The 22,189-nt window shown below is 35.0% G+C and overlaps 1 protein-coding gene across 2 annotated transcripts in view; it reads right to left on the minus strand.

The window, feature by feature from the left end:
- Positions 1-209: 209 nt before the first annotated feature.
- Positions 210-22,189, minus strand: part of LOC150098871 (heme transporter HRG1-like) — a 33,767-nt gene continuing 11,787 nt past the window's right edge. For both annotated transcript variants that reach the window (XM_090404885.1, XM_090404884.1), the window contains exons 2-3: positions 9,742-9,915; positions 210-3,533 (exon numbers count right to left, since the gene is read on the minus strand). In XM_090404885.1, the coding sequence (XP_090261011.1) occupies positions 3,358-3,533; positions 9,742-9,915 (350 nt within the window). In that variant the 3' untranslated portion in view covers positions 210-3,357. The remainder of the gene's footprint in view (positions 3,534-9,741; positions 9,916-22,189) is intronic.

Raw genomic sequence — 22,189 nt, forward strand, 5'->3', positions numbered from 1 at the left:
AAGTTTAATTTAATTTATATCCTTAACTACGTTGTTCAATTCCTTAAGTGTTTTTATAATGCATAACCAACGTATAAGCCTGTCTACGAGAATGTATATAACATATAATTATTACTGCAAAATCTGTGGTATTTATCAGACAAAATATCAAAACTTTTTTTATGTTTCATGTGATACATTATCACATATGAATAATTAGCACAATAATCTGAAGACAAAAACATTTTAATGTTATAAATTAATATGACTAAGCATTTTAAAGGATTGAAATCAAACTCAGAATTTCTAGTCATACAAGTAATTCAAGCTCTGATGACTTAAAAATAAGCAACAATATACAAACAACAAAAATACCAAAACTTGTGAACTTTATTTACAATACATTTTTCAGAAACTAAGAATGATATAAAAGACATAATAGCAGTAGTAAAAACATTAGAATCAGCTAAAAGATCTTTGGAACAATATATACAAATCTTCATGGCTTCTAAAATGCTCTATATAAAGTACCTGTAAATGGTGACTTTATAGTATGCACTTAAATAAAAAAAAAATTCACTTATTTCCTTTCCTCATATTACGTTGTGTTCTCATATTTGAAGAAACAGCATTAAAATTATAAAATTCACAAAAATAAAAACTTAAATTATGTTATTTTGATATTACTCCTTTTATGTTTGGAAGCCATTGTGGAAGGAAATAAGGAACTCTTAAACCAACAAGTAAAAATGGATGTCTCTTTTTCAGGAAATCTCTCAACTTCCAGGATTTTTCCAGTCTAATACTAAAATTTTGATTAATTTTTTTTAACTTCTCATACTTTTGTGAATGTAATCAATTTCAAAATGAACTGCACTGCCATTTTTAATTATCTATTATGATTCAGAAATATTATTATTATATCACACCTCCAGGGAGTCCAAAGACTCATCGAGGGAGGGCATCAACTCTACAACTCTTCATCTCACTACTCCACCAACCTTCATCATCTAACACCAACTACCACTACTAGTGCTTTCACAGACAATCACAAACATCCATGCCTACAGCAGGATTCGAACCCGCAGCCTTTTGGCTGGAGAGCGGATACGCTAACCACTCAGCCAACCAGACCAGTAAATATCTCAGCTTTTATTAAATATGTATATGTCAAGCAAGGAAAATACTTTTCAACTCATATAATATTTCAACTCGCAAGACTGGCTGGAAGAGTGGTTAGCGTATCCGCTCTCCAGCCAAAAGACTGCAGGTTCGAATCCCACTGTGGGCATGGATGTTTGTGATTGTCTGTGGAAAATTCTAGTGGTGGTGGTTGGCCATAGATGGAGTTGCTGTAGTTGCAGTCAGTTGGTGGATTGAGTGGCGGAGACAGAGCAGGTGCCTCCCTCGATGAGTCTTTGGACTCCCTGGAGGTGTCAAATGATAATAATAATACCTGTCAGACACAAAAATACTAGTTCTCAACAGAAGTGTCACTTTCCTACTCCTGATCACAGTCAGGGGTAAGAGAACAACCATGGGTTCTTTGTCAACTTCTCTCAGTTGGTTGTCATTTATCTTACTAATACTTGTAGCGATACTTGTTCACTTTTGATAGAAGCCTTTGAAAATGAAAATATTTCCAGCATTATATCGGTTTCTTAATAAGATATAACCAAAGAAATTAATGATTTTTAGACAAGCTGTATAATTATAGACATCTAAAACTGTGTTATTTTAATTATCCCTGCTTTCAATCAAACACTCAGAGAAGGACTTCTCTTCTGTTGGATTGTTTATAATAAAATTGCACAGATTGGTAGTATATACTTGATAAATTATATGCTTGTTTTTACTGATATTTGACCCATATGTAAGTAGGCAAGCAAAAATTTGGGCAAAAAATAATTTCACAGTAATGCTACTTGTAAGCAGAGAACAGCCAACTTCACATCACATCTGGAACAGTCTGCCATCTTATGTGTTTCCCAAGGGATACAATCCACAGCTCTTCAAGATAAATGTGAAAAAGTTTCTTCTTGCCCAATTAGAGATTGGTGAACTATAGGTTGACCAATCTCTTATGGATGGGTTCCTCATAAAAAGCTGCCTTAAGTATTCCATAATGCAAGCCCATCTCCTTCTCAGAACAAGTATAGTGTCATGCATTATGGTAAGTCTTCCCAAAATTAAAATCTTAATATAGGTCTTTTGTCCTATTCAGTGAATGAGAAGTTATATTTCTTTAATGGCAGCATTAATGAACAAAAGTTGTTGTAGATATACTGGGTTAAAAAATATAATACACTTTCCAACCCAGTGAAAAAACTTGTCTATCTCAAATCCGAAATAATAACATTTGAGACTACAATATAGGTCACCTATGCTTACTGTGGAAAGGAACAGGTTCCTGTCTATCACATATGAGATACTTTGATTTTCCTACCAGACAATACTGTCTCAAAGAGATCAGGATCCTCCTAGAGTAATCCAGATAGAGCAATGCAAGATCTTTTCAGATATGAAGTTCTTAGAACAAAGATTAAACTTCAAACAGAAGTTCTATTGAGCTCTAATAGTTTTTGACATTATATTACCAGGGTTTTTGGAAGATATTGTCCACCTTGATAAAGGATGAAACTGGTCTGGATAACAACATGTACCATAACTTGGATGTGAGCAGAAGGTATATAGGCATATTGAGGTATACTGAGTAAACATGATAGTAATAAAGCTGGTTAGGACTTGATGATATGTCACATGTTTTCAGGCAATGTTCGGGGGAGGGGGGGTAACAATATCTTTGATGTACCTGCTTCTTAAGAGAGATGATGGCACCAGGGCTTCTTCATTTCTTCTCTTTCGTGCAAAAAATTTAAAGTAAGAATATGACAAAAGGACACAATCCCTCTAATTAAAAGAAAAGGAAAATGAAAGAGAAAGAAGGAAGCCTGTATTGCAGATATAAAAAAAAATAATAATTACTTAGTAAATAATGTTGGATTTTTTTTTGACATTGAAAAATATTACTTCTAGAGTAAAAAAAAAAAAAAAAAATCTATTTTTTCTGATAAACGTAAAGCAACATGAATTTCATTAACAGTTTTTCTTCCTTCAAATGAATCCCCATGCTCATTAGAAATCAGATGAGCATGGGAATTCATTTGTATTGATTTTTTGCGAATTTATTCCTCTAATGACATAGCCAGTGGAATCTTGAAAAGATAAGGATAGTGTAAGCCAAATTCTTTGATATATATGAAATAATACTAATAGCTTCTGTGTATAATCAAAAGATATATTACAAATTCTAGCGAGAATCAAACAATTCACTTTGACTGTACCAAGAGAAACACAGGAGTAATGCTGAAACAAAATTCATCTTTCTGGATCAGAGTCTGGATGAACTGTTACTCCACTTAAAAGTGCAGGATTACGTATTGCTATAATTCTCTGATATCGATGGGCACTGAAGAACAGAATGAAGCTCCACATCCATGTCAAATAAGCAAATAAGGCAGATATATAGTAACTGTACTTTTCTATGGAAAAATCTGAAAATACACATTATAAATAATATAATTTTAACACTGGTATCGATGGAACTGATCTATGTAAAATATTTGCTTTAAAAACTTAATTTAAAAAAATATATATATATAGGAAACAACACTACTATTAATATCTTAGCACTCTTTTTCTCAATAATATTTCATCAATATTTATACAATATTTGCAGAAACAGATCAAGGAATTATTTGTTCTTTTCTTCTTCTTCTGCAGCTTTTCCCACTTAAATAGGGTCGCTGTTTGTGGTGAGTCTCCTCCACAACTTCCTGTCTTGGGCTGTAGCCACATCCAAGTTCTTCATCCTCAAGTCCTCCTCCACCATCTCCCTCCATCTCTTCCCCTGCAGATCCATCTGCATGACCTTTCTTCCCACATACTCTTCCTCCCTCCTCATCACATGACCAAACCATCTCAACCTTGCCTCCTGTATCTTTGCTCCCAAGTTCGTAACTTTCACCATTCCCCTTACATAGTCATTTCTCAGATGATCCTTTCTGGTCACACTGCACATCCACCTAAGCACTCTCATCTCTGCTATCTCCATCCTGCTGATGTTATTTTTCCCCAGGGCCACAGTTTCCAAAGCATACATCATAGCTGGTCTCACTACTGTCCTGTAGATTTTGCCTTTTAGTTTGATCGGCACCCTCTTATCACATAGCACTCCAGCCATCTCTCTCTCTCTCTCCAGTTCCTCCATCCTGCTTGTATCCTGCATCCCATTTCCTTCTCAGCCTCACCATCCTCTTTCATTGTTGAACCTAAGTATCTAAAGTCACTGACCTTCCTGATGATATTTCCTTCCAGCTCCAGATCTGTCTCCTGGTTGCCATCCACTTTGCAAAACATATACTCGGTCTTATTTCTGCTCCGTCTCATACCTCTCTCTTCCAGTACTTTCCTCCAACTGTCCAGTTTGGCTGCCAGCTCTTCTCTTGATTCTGCACACAGCATGATGTCATCTGCATCTTCTCTCACTTCCTCCGTCACCACCTCCATCACAATATTAAACAGGAACAGACTTAATGCTGACCCTTGATGCAAGCCAACTGTCACTGGAAAACTTTCAGTCTCTCCCAGGCAGGTTTGAACTCTTGTCTTCACATTTCTGTACATCTCCTGCACCAACCTGATATATTTCTCAGGTACCTTCTTCTCCCTCAGACACCTCCAGACTTCATGCCTTGACACTCTATCATACGCTTTCTCCAGATCAATAAATACCAGATGTAGCTCCCGTTGCTTCTCTCAAAACTTTTCCATTATCTGTCGTATCCCAAAGATAGCATTTTCTATGGGAAGAAAAAAAAAAAAATATATATATATATATATATATATATATATATATTTCTTTTGAAGCTTTAAAGAATTTCAGGTCATGAAGTGGTATTACCGTATTTACTCGAATATAACTCTTTTTTTCCCCAAAATTAAAGTTAAAAAATTGTGGTGTGAGATTTATGCGGGGATTTTCAGAAACTAAAGTTTTTCAGGAAAAAATTAAATTTACATTTATAATTAAATTCTCAGGATTCATTATAATTTATAATTGCTCACATTATTTATAAAATTAATGCATTTAAATTTTAATTATGAACATTATTTACGTGATCACCCGCTCACCTTCGGCGCGTGATATATTTGAATCTTTAGCAACATTGCTTCTGTAATTAAATTAAAACAAAGAGGTTCATTATTGCTTGTTCTTTTTATCATTTTAAAATCATAAGATTGGCATGATTTAAAAAAAAAAATTGAAAATGGGTACGACTTACCAAGAATCTACTATTCGGTATTGATACTTCTGGTGTTGCATATGATTGGTGCAGTATTAACAAAAGATTGTGCAACTCAACAACAAAAGCAAGCCGATCATTGTTGAGTTAAAATGTTAATTCTCTTCAAGTTAAAATGCTGATTCTCTTGTTTATTGGGCTAAGGCTGAATGCCTCTCAGCCTTAGCCCAATAAAGACTGTATTACATATGTCGTGAATAATATAAGACTCGCACTATAACATGCTTGCAGGGTCTTACAGAAATTGTGTGCTATATTGGATAATTCAGGATAGTGAATTTTCTTTAGAACTGCATCATGCTTGCTGGGCCTTCAGTTGGCACTTTTTGGTAGTTTGTTATAATAAGAGTTTGGTTTAGAGTAATGCATGCTAGAGAGTCAATTGCAGTAAGATTTCTATATTACATTACATTATATTATTACTCTGAGGTTGCTTAAGGACCAAAACTACATAACTAGGGAGGAGCCCTCTATATAACCTTTCAAGAAATGCAGAAAACTGCCAAGACTAACCTAATGTTGGTTAGTAATGGCAGTTTTTTTGACCTAATGTCTATCTTCACTTTCTCATGGTGCATCCTGTTAGTATCCACCTGGATACTGAATGAACACTGATAGGCTAGTAATTTGGAATTTAATTGTATGTATTGGTTTACACCAAAACAAATTATGGTACAATGAAATTTCATGTTGGCTGGGACAGTTCAACAAGAGCCCCACACTATTTTTGTCAGGGAACCAGGGTAATCAGTGAAAAATCAGCTACTAAAGCAAACACCAACTTAACATTAACAGAATTCAAGATAGTCACCATCAATATAAGTATGGTAATCTAACATTTATCCAAACTTCAAAACAATGACCCTTCAATTATCAGAACAGAAAAGTGGCTTCTGGATGTGGTCAGATGAACAGCAGATTAGATCAACAAAGAAAGAAGTGGAGATGGCAAAAGAATTAAGGAAATATCATGTCAATATAATTGGTGTTACAAAGAATACAAAATTGGTGAGATTATATAGAACATAACAAACACAAGATTCAGGCAATAATGATCAGGAAAAGGTAGGAGTAGCTACAACACTAATGAATGGCAAGCAATATCAAGTAGAGTGATATTAGAAACATCGAAATGCAGAACTGGACAATGAAACATATTAGGTTTTACTCAGGAAATTAATTTTTTTTGAATCATTACAAAAGTAATGATTCAAAATTTATCACTTGATAAAGAAAAAGTTGGTTCTTGTTGGAAATCTAAAAACAGCAGATTTTATAAATGAATAACAAACACAGAAATGTTTTCTACTGGATTTCTGTTCAGCATACAGACTAGTTACTGCTAATGTTCCACCATAAAGATGTGCATGAATTCACATGGAGAGAAGACAAGAAATAAGTCTCATTGACTATGTTATTGTTGATTACAATATCTTCACACTAGTTCAGGATATAAAAGTATAGTATACATGGATCTGAAACAGGATGATGTGATCACAATTCAGGTTTGATTAGGATAAAAGCAAATATCATATTAAAAAGAAAAGTGTGTAAGAAAGTATAAAAAACAAGTTGAACAGCTTTTACAGATGAACTGAACACTCAAATATCTAATTATTATTCAAGAAAAAAAGAATTACGAGAATCACATGTTGAAGACTCAGCAGAAAATACAGATTCAGTCAGAGAGATGCGAAGTTGTCTGGACAGAGAAATCAGAATTGGTGGACTCAAGAAGTGACTAGAAAAAAAGTCCTGGACAAAAAGAAGAAAGCGTATCAAAAGTTCCTGGCAAATAAATCAGCATGTGCTCCAAGACAATACAGAGAACATTGTCAAAAAGTGAAGCAATATGTATAAGTAGGTAAATAACAGTCATAGGAAAACTTTGTTAAGAATGTAGAAGATAAATATCAGGAAGGTGACAAAATGTTTGGGAAGGCTATTAAAAAAATAACAACTTAAAAATGGAGGAAAGAATACCATAAAAATAATCAAGGATGATAAAGGTGACATGAAAACAGAAAATATTCTAGATGTCTAGATTAATTTGAAAGAATATTAAATGAAATGAGCAGTGACAGAAGAGTGGTAGAAAAAAAACATACAAGAGGAATAATCAGGAGTACACATCAAGATCTGAGATAGGAAAAAAAAGCTATCAGAAACCCAAATGTGATAAGGAAGCTGGGATAAGATGATATTCAATCAAAAACACTCAAATATGGAGGTATTAAAGTTTTATGGTGGTTGTACTGCATAATTCAGAAGGTCAGAAGGTCAAATTTCAGATGATGAGAGAAGAGCTCTGTAATAATTCCTCGTGCATAAAAATGCAAATAAAACTGAAAGTAAGAATTACAGAAAAATTTCACTACTGAGTATTCCAGGGATGAATTATAGAGATTTTCTCAAGTGTACATGCATAAATCAGTGTAAAAAAAAATGAGGGAAAAAAAAAAAGAAAGAAAGAAAGAAAAATCTAAAGAACAAGTTAGGTTCAGATCAAATAAAGTTATCAGGATCAGATTTTCACTTAAAGACACGGTTGAAAAATCATGGTAGGTTCATGACACCTTGTGTGGAAACTTTCAGTTGACTGAATCCTATTGCCACACAAGATGTCACAAGACCAAGTCACTGTCCAGAACACTACTACTATATGTTGCAAATAAGACATTCTATCAAGCAACACAGCCTTTGAGTTGTATGCCAGCAGGCAGAACTGGAAGAGGTACAGGAAGATGGTTTGATGTAAAATCAGGTATGAGACAGAGGTGCACATTATCTCCACTTTTATTCATCATCTACATGGATCATATTATGAAAATAATCATATACCTGATATCAAAACTACTGATGTTAATCTCAGCTCTTTACTTTATGCAGATGATGATATTATTGTAGGATATCTGTTATTTAGTGATATCAGATTATCTTGCATATTTTTTTTGTTTTATTTTTAGCAATGACCAATTTTGAACAAATAAATAATATAAAAAGGATTTAGTTTTATATATATATATATATATATATATATATATATATATGTGTGTGTGTAAAAATTTTGCTAAGGGGATGTAAAATGCTAACTGTGTTATTCCAATCTGTGTGAATTTGTGTCTCAAAGTGCTAGAGAGGATTTGGAACTGGGTTAACAGTAGCAAAATTCTCTTTGATTGACAACATAGGTTTGCTAAAGGGTAATCTGCTTATTATGATAAAATTTTATAAAGTTCAGTGTTTTTTTTTTTTTTTTAGGGCATGAATTACATGAATATTGGGAACGTATAGTTTAACTTCTACAAAACAGCCTAATATACATAATTTTTAAATAACGGCTTCATATATGCAAGAAAAAACTAAACAGAACTTATTACTCCTATATATTTTGCTCAACATGTCATGGGCTCCTTTCAGGGAGAAGGCAGAAGAACTGATAACAACATTTAAAATCTGAATACAAGAACAAATCATACAGCACATGAATAATATGGATGGCATGTCTCAGTTGCAGCTGTACAGTAGGAGGAAACACTATTAGAGTTCAGAAATGTGGGAACAGATATATAATTAATACATTGTAACAGATGTATAATGTGTATTTTTTGAAACCCTACACCACCATCCTAATATTAATCAGATAGACTGCATGCCTATTTCTAAATTTTGGGAAGTGATTGTGCTGTTAATTGTTTAATATATTTTTTAAATTTATTAATTATACTGTTGGCACACTCTTCCTCGATGAGTCTTTGGACTCTCTGGAGGTGTCACATAATAATAATAATAATCTATTCCCACATCTCTGAACTCTAACGTTTCCACCTACTGCACAGATGTGACTGAGACGTGTGATATTATACGCATGCTGTATGTTCTTGTATTCAGAATTTAAATGTTGTTGCTAGTTTTTCTGCCTTCTCCCTAAAAGAAGTTCATAACATATTGAGCAAAATATATAGGAGTAATAAATTCAATTTAGTTTTCTCTTGCATGTGTAAAGTCATTATTTAAAAATTATATTATGACTAACACGTCTCTATTAAACTTCTAGTAGCCTAATATACAGTTACTAAAATATACACTGAGAGTATCAGCCAACAGGCTATAACAAAAACAGCTTGCAAATTATAGTCAACACCTATAAAATGAAAAATACGATGTTTATAAGCTGAAATGATGCTATGTAGGTGTTTATTCACAATGTTAAATCTTAGAAGCATCCATTAATATTAGCATTTCATACAAATCAAATGAACTAATACCAAGGAAAAGAGGGGGGGGGGAAATAATAACTAAAAAAAAAGTTAAAAAGCTTCATATTTATATAAAATGAATTTGAAAGAAACCATTTACAAATAATAATAATAAAATACTATTTAGATGTACTTACTTTGTTTATGCATTACACCAAGCGTTATATAAACACCAATAGCAACTACTGATGCCAAAGATATAATTAACCCAACCCATTTTATACTTTGTACTTGTCCTGCTGTATACCAGTCAGTCAATTTTTTCCTCTTAAAAAGTAAATGGAGATGTAGCAGAGATGCAGCAGCTATACCTATAAATTAAAAAAAAAAAAAAAGACTGCATATATTCCAACAATGGAATAAAATAATCAGTAATTAAACTGTTAACCATTACAGACATTTCTAATATTAGTGCTCCATGACACAAACTTTGCATCATGGAGCACTAATATGATCTGACTTAACTAATATCAAATTGTCGGCCTTGTTGGCCGAGTGGTTAGCGTATTCACTCTCCAGCCAAAAGGCTGTGGGTTTGAATTTTGCCATGGGCATGGATGTTTGTGATTGTCTGTGAAAATACTAATGGTGGTGGTGGGTGCTAGATAGCATTGGTGAGTTGTAGAGTAGGTGCCTTCCCTCGATGAGTCTTTGGACTCCCTGAAGGATTTAGGTAATAATAATAACAAATAGCAGCAAGTTTTTTTTTCTTTTTTTTTTGGTCGGAAGGCAAATACTACTAGACCAATTATATTCTTGTTTCAATCTTCACCCAAGTATAAGCAAACAAAAGCTTGCACATGATGTATCTTCATGGTTAAGCTACTAAACAGAGGCTAAGGACTTAAAAATCAAGTTGCTTCAGTATCTCATAATGCAAGCACACCAATATACATTTCAAAGGGAATGAGATGCAATTTGATGGAAGCAATTTGATGCAAAGTCAACAACCTTTATATAAAGCAGCTTAGTTGTGCAGATATTGTGTACAAAATTGGTTATCTTGGACAAAGGATTAAAATGAATCATTTTATAATTCCTTAACTAGCATAATTTACTTTTAGTCTCAGGTTATGGTTATAAGATTTACATAATTACTTCACATTTCTGCCTAACAGACAAAGATAATCAGCAATCATATGTTTGTAATGTGCACAATAACTACATATACAGGTTGGGATGCTTTTCCATGACTTACGAGGGGGGGGGGGGGGGGGGAGAACTGGAAAGTTCTGATAAACACCTTGACAAAAATTATATTAAAGTAACTTATATAACCACAAGAAAGACCATTAGTAGCGGAGTTATGAAGGTAACTTATGTTCTTATATCCTCATATGTTTCTTTTGTGGTTATATCTGTTGCTCTAATATCATTTTTGTCTAGGTGTTTATTAGAATGTTCCAGACCCCCCCCCCCCTTCTTACAACTGTAGCTGCATCCAAGAAAGAGAGATTACCATAAAGGTTAGCTCCAACTATTTGTTGAAAGTTTTTTCCCACTTGGTTATACGTTAAATGAATATAATTTCCTATTTGACTACTTGGTAAACACATGGGAAAAGTGTCTAAGTTGTAGTTAGGTGATTCAGTCATCTGTATGTTACATCTGTGAAATGTGCATCAGGCTGTCTCTTGAATATATATATATATATATATATATATATATATATATATATATATATATATATATATATATATTTTTTTTTTTTTTTTTAAATAGTTAATTCAATAGTGTATTCTAAGAAGAGAAAGAAAGAGGAAGATAGAAAATAGGGTTGGATCTAAACAACTGTTTGGAATATTAGTATTTTATAAATTGAATTTTCAGCTTTTAGAATATAGCTATATTTTAGGTTATATTCTAAATGCTCACATGGTAGAAACTAAGCTATATTGTGAAATTAGAAGAATTCTGTACACCTTTTGATATCATCAAGTACATTTTCCTTGGAATATTATTGGATAGATTTCAGCTGAAAGTTTCAGATTTATTGCGAGTGATATTGTTACAGGAAAAGAAGAAGGAAAGCATATCAAAAGTACCTGGCAAATAAGTCAGCTTGTGCTCTTAGAGAGAATGCAGAGACAAATGTAAGAAAGCCGTGTAAAATTAGCTAAACAAAAGTCAAGGGAAGACTTCGTAAGAACATAGAAAATAAATATCAAGAAGGTATCAAGATATTCTAGAGGTTGTTGAAGAAGCTCAGAATGGAGGAAAGAGTGCTGTAAAAGGAATTAGAGATGATAAAGGTGACATGAAAACTGGAGAAAAAAGATATCCTTGAAGTATGGAATAATTACTTCAAAAAATTGTTAAATGACATAAGCAGTGATGACACGGTGGTAAGAAGCACTCAACAGGCATGTAGTCAGGAACACACATCAGTACTTGAAGTAGAAAAAGCCATCAAAGGCCTGAAATGTGGAAAGGCAGCAGAAGTAGATGATATTCGACCAGAAATGCTCAAGTATGGAGGTGTAAAAGTCTTACAGTGGCTGCACTGCATAGTTCAAAAGGCCTGGACAGAGGGATGAATTCCAGACGATTGGAGTAGAGCTCTCATAGTACCCATATATAAAAAGGGAAATAAAACTGAATGTGAGAATTACAAAGGTATTTCCCTACTGAATATCCTGGTAAGATTTAAGCAAGTATACTTGAGAAACGGTTGAGAAGGATTGTGGAAGAAAAGCTTGGTGAAGAACAAGCTGGATTCAGGCCAAATAGAGATTGTCAGAATCAGATCTTCACTTTATGACAAATAGTTGAGAAATCATGGGAATATAACAAAGATCGGTATTTAAGTTTTGTAGATCTGGGAAAGGCATATGACAAGGTGCCAAGAGAGAAGCTATTCAAAACACTACAGTTATATCGTGTCAATGGAGCATTATATCAAGCAATACTTAGTCTTTATTTGAGTTGTAAGTCAGCAGTTAGAATTGAAGGAAGTACAGGAAGATGGTTTAATGATAAATCTGGTGTCAGACAAGGATGTACATTATGAAAGAAAGTGGTATTAAACCTCATATTAAAAATGGAGATGTTATCTTTGCTTTATGCAGATATTATACTTCTAAATAAATAGTATATTGATATACTATTTATTTAGAATTTAGTATTTATCAATATACTATAGTATATTGATAAATACTAAATTAATAAATAGTATAAATTAATAAACAGTATAAATAAATACTAAATACTTCTCTATTCACAATGTAGTTGATATTTTCAAAATAGGCAGAAGCATTGAAAATATTAACTGCATTGTGAATAGAGAACCTATAGAACAAGTGAAACATTTCAGTTACTTAGGCACGATTTTTAGTGAAGATGTTAAATTAAATATGGAAATAGACAACAAATCAACAAAGCTGGTATGGTAGGAAGTCAACTGAATAAATTTATATGGAATAAGAGAGAAATTAGTCAAAACACTAAATTAGCTGTATACAAGACAGTGTTCAAACCAATTTTAACGTATGGATGTAAGAGCTGGATCAGAAGTAAAATACTTGACCAAAGACAGACATGAGAGTCCAGAGAAAGATTAATGGCATGAACAGATGGCATCAATGGCAATAACATATTAAAAACGAGGATATTAGAAAATCACTTGAAATTATCAGCATCCAGGAATGCGTTAGCAGAGCTAATCTCAGGTGGCATGGTCACTTAAACAGAATAGGTGAGAAAAGATTAGCAAACCAAATGTTCTCTGCCAGGTTAGCAAGAAAAAGACCCAGCAGAAGACCAAAATATAGGTGGATTGATACGGTACAAAATGCCTTAGAAGATAGAAATGTAAGATCTGATAATGTTGGAGTCTTAACAGGTAACAGACTGACTTGGAGGAAAATTGTAGATAGGAAGTTAGCAATGATGTAAATTTTTCATCTAGTACTATCATATCCTGTACACCCCTTTAGGATACACGTCAGCAATTTGATGATGACTTTGTTATAATGGCATAATAACAAATAACATTAACTACCTAATTAAGTTTAAATCATTACCAGCTTCTTATCAATAATCTTATTTCAAGTTAATCTGCTATTAATCCAGTGCCCAACATCATCAATCTTCATTTCAGTCTTCTAAGGTTACTAACTGCATCAATTCCCCCAAAGATATTCTTTCTTCTTCTTTCCAATTTTTCTTCAAACACTTGTTTCACTAACTATTCCTCTACTGCATTAGCTTCACTCAAACATGCTTGCATGTTAATAATGTCAAGTTCCTTTCTAATTTTAAGATTATTATTATTTTATTTTATTTATTTATTATTATTTTTTTTTTTGAGGATGCCAGTTATTTGAGGATATCTGGAGTAAGATAGGCCAAAAGAACAAATCATTACCAAGACCTCATGGAGTCAAAGACTCATCTGGGAGGTCCTTTTATCACACACACATCTCGTCATACCGTGTCTTAAACACACTCAAACTCCTTGCAGACACCACGCTCTCAGGCAAGGCATTCCAATCATTCACAACTCTGCACAAAAAAAACCTGCCTCTCACTCCCCTACTCACACACCCTCTTTATACAGTTTCCAGGGATAACCTCTGGTTCTCCCCTGATCTCCCATTATTCTCTGTAGAACTTCTCCACCATTGATCTTATAAACCCCTTACCAACTTGTAGGTCTCTATCATATCTCCCCTCTTCCTCCTCTCCACCAGACTCTGCAAATTACATCTTCTCAATCTTTCCTCATACTCAACATTCCAGAGATCAGAAACTACCTTAGTCAGTTGCCTTTGGACCCTTTCCCAACATCTCTTCATCCTTCTGAAAACCCGGTGATCAAATCTGGGCACAATAGTCCATGTGTGGCCTAATCAAAGCCCTATACAACGGAACAAGAATCTCCCTACTTCTACATGTCAGTGTCCTCCGCATCGTTCCCAGAAGCCATTGTGTTGTCTTCACAATTTTGGCGATGTGTCCCCTAAATTTTAGATCCTTATCCACTATCACCCCTAGATCTCTTATTTCCTCTACCTCCAACAATATATTCTCACCAAGCATAAATTCTGCATCCCATCTTTGTTTTCCAAATTTTAAAACCTTACATTTTGCAACATTGAATTCACATCCCCATTTCTGTGCCCAATCACTCAATTTATTCAAGTCTTCTTGCAAGGCCACAACATCTTCACTACTCTTTATGGTTCATCCCAACTTTGCATCATCTGCAAACAACTGAATATCTCCATCCAAATCTTTGCCAATATCATTAATACAAGTTAAACAGTAATGGCCCTAGAACAGATCCCTGAGGCACTCCACTAGTGACTTTCCTTTTTGTCGATATTGCACCCCCATACACAACTTGTTGATACCTATCAGATAGCCAGTCTCCAATCCAATGCACTAATCTAATATCCAACCCCATCTGCTCTAGTTTGACTGTCAACTTATCATGAGGTACTCTATCAAAAGCCTTTGCAAAATCCAAGTATATTACTGTGTATCCTTCTCCTCTGTCCAAGGAAGCAGTTACTTTATTGTAATAAGTAAGTAGATTACTAAAACATGACCTCCCTTTAGCAAATCTATGCTGTCCATCAAAGATAATACCATTATTGTCAATCCAACTCTGGATCCTAGTTCTCACAAGCTTCTCCAACAACTTAACCACAACACCTGACACACAGATAGGCCTATAGTTTGATGCTTGAGTTCGATCACCTCCTTTATGAAGTGGCACAATCTTGCCCTCCTTCCACTCCTTAGGAACTTGACCAAGTGCAAGACTCTTATTGAAAAAATATGTCAAGGCAGGTGTCAACTCCCTGGCGCATTCCTTCAGAATACGCAGTGATATATTATCAAGTCCCACAGCCTTATTTACATCTAGTTTACTCAACTCCCCAAACACCTCTTGCTCACTTACAGTCAGTCTCTCCTCCCCATCATCAACTGCTCTCAATCTCTCCATGAAGTCACATTCACAAGATTGAAAGATCTTTATGAACTGCTCATTAAGTATCTCCACCACATATTCTCAACAGTTGTCTTTATACCATTTTCTCCAATCAATGTCATCCTTCCATAATCATTCTTTCTTTTGCTGGCCACATATCGAAAGAACTCCCTAGGATTCTTTTTGGCTTCATTAGCTAACTGCTGTTCATACCTCTCTTTAGCTACTCTCACCAACTAAGTTGCCCTCCTTGCCTGGTCTTTGTAGACCTCATGAATATTTCCACTTCTCTTATACTGCCTCCACAATGCCCTTTTTCTCTGTATATCACATGCTTAATCTCTTTATTCATCCATCTAAACTACTGGAGTGTAGATGCCATGCATCAACATATTAGTACAATGAGTGCAGCCCAAATAATTGAGAGACTTAACTACAGGGACATCAACTGGAGGGTGAAAAGGATGCATGGAAAAATGAAAATAAAATTTATACAGTTACTAAGGATAATTATCTGAAACAGCATGAGAAAAAAAAAAGGGGGGAGACTGGGGTTTGAGAGTGCTAAATGTGGTAATAGCATTAGAAAACATATCCATAACCAAAGACCATACAGCCTTGTCCTGGACAGTTGCTAAACATGTGGCAGTCTCAGTCAAGAAAGATTATAATGCAGAACCTACAAAGCTAGCAATTATGATAAACTTAGGAGGCAGCCTTGAACCATGACTTGGCATAAGAAGCTACAAGGAAAGAATGACAGTAACTGTATGAGAAATGGTCAGGAGCTGTTTGGGGTGAGTAGTAGCAAGCTGCATACCCATGGTCAGGAGGATAAACTAAGTGAGAATTAAATGGACGGATAGCACATACATGATGCTACAGAAAAAAATAATAATAATAAATGTGTAGAGAATACAAAGACAAAGGTGATCAAAGGTAAAATTAGCTAAGCAAACCAATGGAAATCCTCAAGTTTTTTTGTTTTTTTTTTTGCTACATAGTGAGTAAGAGGAAGAATGGTTGCAGAAGAATAACTTTAATCAGTGCTAATGGTAGGAAAATGACAGATACAGAAGAAATAATCAAGATATTGAAAGATCATTTTGCAGAGGTGTACATCCAGGAGGAGATACTGCAGGTGTCGATGTGACACAGCCTGATGTGAGAACTGAGGCAGACACACTGGAGATGCTCAGCATAATACTGAAAAATATTTGCATGAATATAGAAGTGGCATGGGATGCCATGCGGGCATGTGTTAGGAGAATGTTCAAGAGAACTGGCTGTGCTTCTATCCAAACTGTTTAATCTCTCAAGGCTCTAGCACGGTTCTGTGGGGATGGAAAGAGTAAGATAGTTTCCATTACATAAAGGAGGTTCCAAAACAGAAGTAGCAAATTACAGACACCAGGAGTAGTTTAAAGGTATAGGAAAAGTTGGTTATAGGTAGAATTTAAGAATAGGTGGATAGGAATGTGAAACGTGAAACTCTATAGCAGACAGCATGGTTTTATAAAAGGTGGGTCCTGCATTAGTAATTTACTCACATTTTATAATAGACTGACAGCTTGAGTTGGATAAGGGAAATGGCTACACCATGATACTGCTAGATTTTGCAAAGGTATATGATAGAATACTATACAGAAAACTATTACATAAGTTGGAACAAACGGGAATGGATATGAAACTGGTGGCATGGACAGTACATGGCTGATCAACAGAGCAGCATATGATGGAGTAAAATTCAGGAAAATGAGGGGTGACCAGTGGAATGTTTTACAGTTCTGTACTAAGGCCACTACTGTTTATTTTGTATCTATGATACAGGGAACAATTTAAGGAGAGTATTCAGTTTGCTGATAATACAAAACTGGGAAGGGCAATAGTTAATAAAGATGGTCTAGAGATCCTTCAGGATGATTTAAATAAATGAACTGCGTGGGCAAAGGATAATGCTTATCAGTTTAATGTAGCAAAATGTAAGGTTATGTACTCTGGGGTGAAAAGATTACATGTTGTGTATTACAATGATGGTATTGGATTATGGGAAATTGATGAAGGCAGGGATCTGGAGATAATGGTGGGCAGAGAGTTGAAGTTCAGAGGACATATCGCAAAAGTCAACAAAACAGCTCAAAGGATTACTTGGATGTTGAATAACACACTGATAAAAAAAGATAAAAGGAGCTATTATTCCTCTTTGGCTGTGATACAGGTCACATCTTTACTATGCACAGACTGGTTACCTGGATTTCTTGGGGATAAGGAGGTAGCAGAGAGGGTCCAGAAACTACAGTAGAATGCTCCATATCAGGATAGATTGAAAGTGTGGTGGTGGGGGGGGGGGGGGGCTTGCAAAGTTTAGTTGATAGATGAAAAAGTGGGAACATGATGGAAACTTGTATGTTACTAAAGGAGTTCTACAAGAATGATACAAAAGAAATTAAAATACAAATACATGATGAGGAGAGAGATAGAGCTAGGGGATCATCTCTGGAGACTGTGTAAAAGCGTGGTTAATGAGGGTGTGAGAAGTACATTTTTTGTCAGAGCGTGGTGAATGACTGGAATAGATTGCCAGAGGTGGTTATAAGTGCTAGGACAATGAATGAGTTTAAAGAGAGGTATGATAGGTATTACATGAATTACAGATAGCATGGGCCTCCTGCAATGAGTCATCTAACTCCATGGAGGTGTTTGTAATAACAATAATATGATTCTGCCTCTGATGCCATTTGTTCACTATGCTGCCGGCGAAGGTTGGTCGATTGGTAGAGCCTCTGCTACTAATGGCTCAGTTAAGTATGTTTGAGCGCGGTTAGTAGTTGGAAGGAGACCAATCGTTCGATGCTGTCGGCACACTCTCCCTCGATGAGTCTTTGGACTCCCTGGAGGTGTCAAAATAATAATAATAATAATAATAATAATAATAATTATTTCTATCTACACTCACATACCTGTAGTCTGTAATCTTTGATCTTGTAAGTCAACATTCACTTATAAGTGAAAACTGGTTTGAACACTATCTTGTATACTGCTAGTATACAAGATAGTGTTCAAACGTGAACACTATCTTGGCTAATTTCTTTCTTATTCCATATAAACTTATTCAACTGGCTCACCACAAACCAATTTTACTGATGGCAAAACACCACATGCTTGGCTTCAGTAAAAATTGTGTTTGTAAAGCTGAATAATACTTGCTGTATAAGTTTACCATTGAGAATGTAGAATAACATTTTCTAAGTTCCTGCTTATTTCCACTGATAGATTTTTAATGTTGATTTTTCACTCTATTTTTGATATCAGGTTTAATGATACTCCTTCAAATAATGCAATTCTTACTTTTATATCAAACATCTTCCTGTACATTTTCCAATTTGACTGCTATCTTGTAATAGGCTATAATAAATCACTCTGCAAAATGTTCCATTTATGCCATATAACTAACACTCTGAAGAGCTTTTTTTCTTTTTTTTTTACCAGCTTCCCCCCCCCCATGATTTCTTGACTATTGGTCTTAAAGTAAAATCCTAGCCTTTATATCCACTATTCAGTACTAATTCAGCCTGTTCAAGTTTCATTAGCCTCTCATATATATATATATATATATTCTTCTGTCTAATAAACACATACATTATTGCAGAAACATTAAATAGAAGACTCAGTAAATCCCATATTCAGTGTCCCAATCACTTAAGAGGGAATGGTATTTTGGTAAGCTTTCTGAATTATGCAGTATCATCATCATCATCTATTCATTGAACATCATCAGATGCCATATGGTCAGTCTGTTGCTTGATGTACCATTCCTCACCAGGTGGTCCTGCTGTATGCTTTTCTGGAGACCTCAACTCTCTGAAGATCAGTCACTCCAGACACACCATCCACCTCACTATTGGTTCACCCTTCCTCTTTTTTCCAAGAACTTTACCTTCTATTACTGTTTTGAGAAGTCCACCTGCCATCCTTTCAGTGTGTCCAAAGTATTTCAACTTTCTTCTTTCAATATCCTTAAGGAGCCTTAACGTTCTACTGATCCTTTCTAGCACCTATCCATTTTTCCACATGGTATCCTCAACAGCCTTCTGTAACACCGTATCTCAAAAGCAGCTATCTATCCTTTTCCTATCAGACTTCTTTAGGTTTCAAGTCTCACATCTATAAGTCACTATTAGAAAAACAGCTACATTCAGAATTCTCAACTTTGTTCCTGAGGAGATAGATCCATCCTTCCAGATTTTAGACAAGTCTCTGACTGTCATTTTAGCCATTCCTAATCATCTTCTGAACAGCAATTTTTCACATTAATAACAAATCGCAGGTGCATGAACTCGCTGACTTCCTCAATTCTTTCTCCATCAAGGTACACTTGTTCTCAGGTGCTTCCCTATCTGTATTTCATTTTAGAACCATAATCTTTGTCTTGTCAGGATTGAGTTGAAGTCCTGTACTTACTGAGCTCATAACTTTGTCAAGGATTTGTCCCAGTTCTTCCTTGTCATTACAAAGGAAAGAGCCTCTGTAGCTCAGTCAGGCATAGACGAAGCTCTTTGGTTGGAAAGACCTGGGTTTGATTCCCATCCATGACACGAGGAACCTTTATCTGGTGTCTTTTGACTAAAGGTGAGTTAGCGTTAGCCAGTCTCATATGGAGGTAGAGGATTTTTACTCCCATAAACTCAGGTTTTTCCTCAGAACAGGAAACCAGCCAGGAGAACACACCCACACAATTGACAAACAAAAAATACATTATAACCAATAGCTTCCTGTTGGTTTCATATGATCTACATACTATCCACATGGGACTCATGCCCACTGTATCATCATATGCTATTTAATTAATTACAAATGAGTACCATATGATCAGCATACCTCAGATTACCAATCTACAACCTATTCTAATTCCTATCTTACGCTCATCCAATGCCATATGCATGATGTCCTCAGCATAGATACTAACAGGTGAGGAGAAGGTAGGCATCCTTGCCTAACTCCCTTTCCAACCTGAAGCCAATCAGTTAATCCAATACCTATTCTTACCATGGCTTCTTGCTCACCGTACAAGTTAGCTATCAACCTGATTGTATGTTAAGGAAACCTCCTTATTTTCATCACTTCATACAGTTTCCCATGCTGAACACAGTCAAAAGCTTTGGAGTAGTCTATGAAACACATTACCATAGGGCATATAAATTCTTTATATTTTTCAGTAATCTGTCTAAGACAAAGGATCTGATCTCTGATACCCTTACCTTTCCCAAAACCTGCTTGTTCCTTGGGCATCTTTGCCTCAACTTTGGCCTCAATCCTATTTAGAATGATCTTTATGCAGTATGGACACCGAAAAAATTGTATACCTTTATATAAATTCATATTGTATTCCTAAATGTTAGAAAGGTAAATAGAGAAGGGATGAATCAGTGAAATTATACAGGAGCTGAAGAAAAAGAGGATGTTATGAGAAAGTGTAAAGAACAGAGTACTAATCTGGGACATAATGTATATAAAGGTGCAAGCTAGGAAGGACATGAGTGCAGTGAGGAAAGAGAAACTGGCATATGAAAGGCTAGTAGAAGAAAGGATGAATAGAGAAGACTGACTTTAGTTGCTGGAGAGACAAACGTCATGTCCATCTGCTGAAGGTATAACAAACATTTATTTTGTTAGTGTATTTCATGTTGGGGATTGGAAGTAGTGCTGAATAACACCGAAGTAAGAGGATGGCAATTCAGGAATATGAATTGCCATCCTCTTATAATATTTGGAATTTTAAATAAGCTTGATGGATAATAAGGCCATGATGATGTGGGAATGGATGAGACATCACAGTATATTAAAGGAATGTACAAAGAAGCTGACACTGTTCTTGACAGTCCCTGAGAAAGAGGGAAACATGGATTCTTCCTTATGCAGTGGCAAAATTCAAATCAGTGATGTCAAGCTACAGGCCAATTTGTGTTGGTGATGGTGAAGGTGTTACAAAGGATAATTAGAGGTAGAAGATAGTTAATGAGAATAAAAATCTTTCTAGAGAGCAGCTTCAGCATACGTTTGTTATATGGAGGTCTCACTTTGGTAGCCTAGTTATATTTTATAATAGGATGACAAGTGTATTAGAGAGAAATGTATATATGGGATTTTTCAATATTCTGAAAAGACATTTGATATATATATATATATAAAATACTACATGACAAACCACTGACAAGGGGATGAAGATGGTCGGTTAACTGGTAGTCTAGTTATGGTGGGCAGACAGGATCTAGAGTTGTGTATGGGGATGCAATACTTCTCGATGCAAGAGAAACACAAAAAGGATATTCAAGGTTCTGATTCATGTTGAATTTTTTGGAATAAAAATCATGTGGAACTACAATGAAAATAATTAGTTCACTGATAAAGTTATATATTTATATGCCAATGTTTTATCAGCTCAAGCTAGCATTATTGTATATCCCCATACAAATTGTGGCAATATAATATATGTGTGTGTGTCAAAATTTGTGTAGAGTTATATCACCAGTTCTAATGCAGTTCACTGGGCTCTGTAGAGCATGAATCACTTCCAGGAACAATCTCTGTGATGAAATGATCTTCTTTCAAGGCATGTTGTGCTAGTCCTCTAAGGTTTCCCATACCAA

Source organism: Typopeltis vanoorti, chromosome 15 (assembly GCF_054136105.1).
Source record: "Typopeltis vanoorti isolate ZY-2024b chromosome 15, IOZ_Tvanoo_1.0, whole genome shotgun sequence".
Classification (NCBI taxonomy): Eukaryota; Metazoa; Arthropoda; class Arachnida; order Uropygi; family Thelyphonidae; genus Typopeltis; species Typopeltis vanoorti.